The sequence below is a fragment of the Mastomys coucha genome, unplaced genomic scaffold, assembly GCF_008632895.1.
Source record: "Mastomys coucha isolate ucsf_1 unplaced genomic scaffold, UCSF_Mcou_1 pScaffold23, whole genome shotgun sequence".
Classification (NCBI taxonomy): domain Eukaryota; kingdom Metazoa; phylum Chordata; class Mammalia; order Rodentia; family Muridae; genus Mastomys; species Mastomys coucha.
This window is the reverse complement of record NW_022196906.1, coordinates 57,920,689-57,925,889: the sequence shown is the minus strand read 5'-3', so window position 1 is coordinate 57,925,889 and position 5,201 is coordinate 57,920,689. Positions and strand designations below refer to the sequence as shown.

Here is a 5,201-nt window from a genome sequence, read left to right as displayed (position 1 = left end):
AAAACTTAGGACTTGATGATTCAGCTACACCAGCCTCAGGGATCCTCCTTTGCCGCTCCAACACCAGGGTTACAGGCACATACAGCTATACCCAGGCTTACATGGGTGCTGGGGGTTAAACTCAGGTCCTCATGCTTTTGTGGCAAGTGCTTTATTAACTGAACCTGCACTTACTCCTCAGTCCCCAATTTGACTTTCTATGGAAATCCTATGGCCAGCATGGTGGCCAGTGTTTTCTATGCCTATTAAAAGCCCACACCTATTAAACCTTAGAAAAGCAATAACGTTAGACAGAAAAAAAAAAACATACTGGTCATTAGGATAGAAACAGTGGACACTGGGGAATTAATTCCCTCTGAGGCTTTGGCCATAATCCTTGGATTCTTTATTAACATAATGAGTTGTTCTAAGTCTGGCATTTGTAAGGTATTTGTAATTATGATCATAATCAAGACTATAACTGTTCATTGAGCCCTCCCATGTTCTAAGTACCAGGCTAAATACCATAGACTCAGTTTCTCAAACTTCACAAAAGCTTGGCAAAGTAGTTTTATGCCCCCGTTTTATAAATAAGGGAAAGGAGGCCAAAGGTTGAACTCCTTGCCCGAAGTTTCCCAGGATATAACAAGTGTAAGATCTGAGTTCAAGTCCCCTTGCTAAAACACAGACTTTTTTTTCCTGCTATACCATTCCTTTAACTGTGTCTTTTCATCTACTCCATGGTTCCCCAACCAGGTGGTGTGATTGAAGCATACCCACCTGCTGACAGCGTCACCAACCTCACCGTAGACATGCTGATAGAGCCAAATGGAGAAGTCAGAGTGCTGTCAATGGGGGACCAGTTTCATGCTGATGGACCCTTTATTTCTTCTGGTACCACCATGCCTCAGACCTCAGTGGATCCCCAAGTTCTCAATTCTTTGTGCCTCGAAATTGGAAATATCTGCAAAGAGAAAGATGTGGTTGGTTATTTTTCTATAGATCTGGTGACTTTTATTGATCCGAGCACCCTAGAGCAGCAGGTAAGTTGGATTTTTGGCATGTGTGACACTAAAATACCCTCCACACCCATGTAGCAAACAGTATCAGAGAGCATCCAGTACTCAGTATGTCCTGATGAGCCAACTGCAAATCTGCATGTGTGCCATCCATGCTAACCTAAAGGAAACCAGGCTCTCTCTCTCTATAAATACAGGGTCAATGCTACATCAGTCATGCCTGATAGAAGTTTCAATGACTAAAACTCAGCCAGCCTAGCTCTATTAGTTAGGCCTCTCCTTTCTGTCCATTGGTGCTACTGGCAAACTACTTCACACTGCCTAGGGTCTGATCCTTTCTACAGTGAATTCTTAAACAGAAACTAGTTAACAGCCCTTGCAATCTGTTCTTTTTTCCTGCCAATAGTTCACTAACAACTAAAATTATTGTTGTTTTATTTAAATAGTATATTGTGAAATATTTCAGAAACAAAATGTCTAAGTAACCATGCCATCAGTCTCATATGCCTTAAAAGATAAAATGGCATCAGCAGCACCAGTCCTGGGTTCCTCTTGCTGAACATGTAGCTCCTCCTCTTCCTTGTGGATAGGTGGAAACTTCCATCTTAAAATTGGGGGGGGGGAATAATTTTATACATTATCACACTTCTAATGTACATGGAGACACCCGAAATAGTGTATAATTCCACTCTGTGTTTTTAACTATCTTAGAGATTAGATATGTTATATATGATGTGATAATTATATATTTATGATATGTATAGATGACATATGTGCAGTATATATTATGTATGTAATAATATATACTCTACAGTATGCTTTTATTCAAGATTACATGTGTGATGTTGTTCAAGTGGACATGTTGTAGCTCTAGTATCAAATATTTTCTATAGTTTTAAGGGTTTTTTTTTTGTCTATGCTTTCTTTTCCTCTAGGATTTTAATGTTTAAATTTACTACTTTAAGGGGCTTACTTTTTTAAAATGAATCTGTTTTTTTTTTTCATGTTGAGTGTCTGGATCTCTGGCTAAAGGTTGAAGTGGCTTTGCAGTTTCCCTCTCTCCATATCCTCTGTCATCAACCACTGTAGTATAAATAAACTGTAGGTGTTTTATATAGTCATTGTTCAGCTTATGTTTGTTATTTGAGTCAGATGGTTTCAAAGCAAGAGTTTGTTTTGGGCAGTTTGACATTTGTTCAGTAACTATTTTCCATTTGCCTCCACTGGGTTTACATTCTGTTCCCAAACCCACAAGACTGAGAGAAAAGGACAGACTAACAGGCATGGAGGAACTTCCCTAGGGAAGATAGAAAGCACACCCAGTGTGAATGGCTGGAGCATCAGGGGAGGGTGGCAATGAGGACGGGGATGTTGTGCCTCCACGAGCATCTGCCCTAAGGAAGAAGGATGAAGCCTGTGGTCCCTGGAGTGGGAGAGAGCGGCAAGTATAGGCACAGCTCCCCAGTAGTTCTTATCTGAACCTGATACAGGAAGACTTGCACACAGGAGAAGGATCTCCTTCAGACACAATGCATACTGCCTATATGGAAAGATAGCACACACCAGTCCTGTACATCTGACCAGCCTTCTCTCATCTCAGGTCTTTTTTTCTCTAATCCATCCACACAGCTTTCCTCAATCTCTCTTGTTCATTAGGTCACTCTCTACCAGAAATATGCTGCCCTCAACCCAAAATACTCTAGTCAGGATCTCACTATATAGCCCCAGGCTGGCTTCAAACGTCACCTTCCTGTCTTGGCATCCTAGGTACTGAAGTTACAGACATGGGCCACCCCTTACTGTTGCTTTTTGCCTTTTCTTCTGACTGAGTTAACCCCTTTTCCTACCCATAATATTTCATCACAGGCCACACTTGATAGGGGAAGCCCTTCCTGACTTTCCTGGCAATATCAAATTCCCTGTTTGGGGTTCTCATCCATCATCATCTACCATCCTTTTCCTATCACTTATCTCAGTGGCAATTTAAACTTGCTTATATGTTCATCTGATTATGTGTCTTCATCTGTAGACACAAACTCCCTGTCTCCTTGTGTTCCCTATTATTTGCTAAGCAGTATCTCTGCATTAGGTCATCAACAGAATTCAGTAAATATTTACTGGGTAAGTGAGCACCTTTTAGTGCATGCAGAAGGTGTTGTCAGGTGGTTAGAGGTGTTCAAACATCTTTAGATGAATGAAATAGATTTATACAAACCTGATTTTATCATATTAGGGATTCTGTTTGTCCCTTGTTAATATTTGAGAATATGGATATGGGTGGTGCAGTAAGTTCCCAGTGATCACCATCTCTATGTTAGCAAAGAAAGACACTTCTCTGTGCGTAATTTACAGATGCGAGCATATTCTCCAGCCATTTTGCAAGTGATGTCACGTCAAGCAGCACCTGAGTGTTCTGACCGGCATTCCTGTGATGCCAGCAAGGAGATGGACATGTGCTCAGCCTCTTGACTTTACATGTTTAGCAGATAATCAACATTACCTCATTTCAAGAAGTATTTATAACTGATAATGTTAGTCAGCCCTTCTACCCATCTCCATTAATTGTCAGGTCATAATAATTGTCTGATTGTAGAATCTCTTATTATGTAAAGAACTCATTCTTTGATCTACATGTTACAGATACTTTCTCCCAGATTGTTATTTGTGTCTTCTCTCACACATACGTACATATATCTATAACCATATATCTATAATCATATATGTATATATATATTATATATATATAATAATGAATTCCTTCAGTTATCTTCAACAATATACTAATGCCTCAAAATTCTTTCTAGATTTCACTTTTCCATGCTTAATGATAAATACTTTCCCCAGCAGCAGGAAACCTGAGTCTCCCCAGCCTCAGTATATTTTACTTGCTCACTGTAGCTATTTGGCTTAATGGATCCAGTCTCCAGCCATGTCTGCCACTTCCTTCACTCACGTGTGCTGCCACGTGCCCTGTGGACTCAGACAGTGGTGCCCACCACCAGTGCTATTTGTGCTAGCCGTCATCACACTTTAATTCAAATAGTCAAACAGAATTATTTTCAGTTGTATTAATCCAGATTTATCATTTTCCTCTATTCTTTCATTTTCTTAGTTGTAGAACGAACAGGTTAGCTTTGTTAACTTCCAAGGAAATTTCAGAAAATTATTTATTCCAATGATATTTTCACAGTAGTTGTTTTCTATAACAGCAAATTCAAATTTTAATAGAATACACTCTTGAAAACTTGTAAAAAACTAAAAAAAAAAAAGTAGACATACTAATCCCAAAATGGCAGTATTTCAAATATCCTAAAATATACTAATAATACAGTTTTAAAGCAAGTATCATATATAAATGGAAGCAAATACTGTGATGGTATTAAAACTCGTGCTCTTGAAAAAACATTCAAAAGTGTGTCATGCAGGGCCTTTCCTGACCCAGTTGGAAGCCTGGGGGACTAGATGTAAAAGTAACTGCTGTTTAGTAGTAGAAGGTTGACAGCAAATCAGAAACAATATACACAATGTTACAATTTTATAAAAAGGAACATATACATACATATACACAGAGCAGGAGGATCCTAAAGACACACAGTAAAACCCTACACCATTGTTTGTGTATGTGAAGATGGAGGCTGTAGTAGGCAGAGTAATGGTCCCTTCTGACACCTCACCTGGCAGGAGGACTTTGCAGGTGTCACTAAGTCATGACTTCAACAATGAGATGGGAGGTTTTCTTGGATTATTTAGGGGCCAATTACTCGCAGGTTTCTTTTAAGGAGGCAGGAAAGCTGTAGTGAGAGAAGGAGGGGACACTACAGACTGAGCTGTCTGTCCCTTTGTGCCACTTTTCACCAGCAAATCCATGGCAATTCATTACAACAGAACTAGGAAATTAGCAAAGAAAATGGCTACTATTTTGTTTTATATGCTTTCTGCATTTCCCTTTTTGGTTTAATTAATTTATGTGTTTATATTTATTTGTTTTGGTGCTACGGGTTGAACCTATGGCTTTCTATACGCTCAACTACACCCTAGTCCCTGCATTTTCATTTTCAAGAGTAAACAAAGATGTGTTAGATTTCTAATCAGAGAAATTTATGAAAAATGATAATCGCTGGGCAGTGGTGGCACATGCCTTTAATCCCAGCAGTTGGGAGGCAGAAGCAGGTGGATTTCTGAGTTCAAGGCCAGCCTGGTCTA

At 39.4% G+C, this 5,201-nt stretch overlaps 1 protein-coding gene across 3 annotated transcripts in view; it reads left to right on the top strand.

Annotated features, from left to right (window-relative positions):
* Positions 1-5,201, top strand: part of Iqch (IQ motif containing H) — a 177,594-nt gene that overhangs the window by 120,613 nt on the left and 51,780 nt on the right. For all 3 annotated transcript variants that reach the window (XM_031344193.1, XM_031344192.1, XM_031344191.1), the window contains one exon: positions 736-1,022. In XM_031344193.1, the coding sequence (XP_031200053.1) occupies positions 736-1,022 (287 nt within the window). The remainder of the gene's footprint in view (positions 1-735; positions 1,023-5,201) is intronic.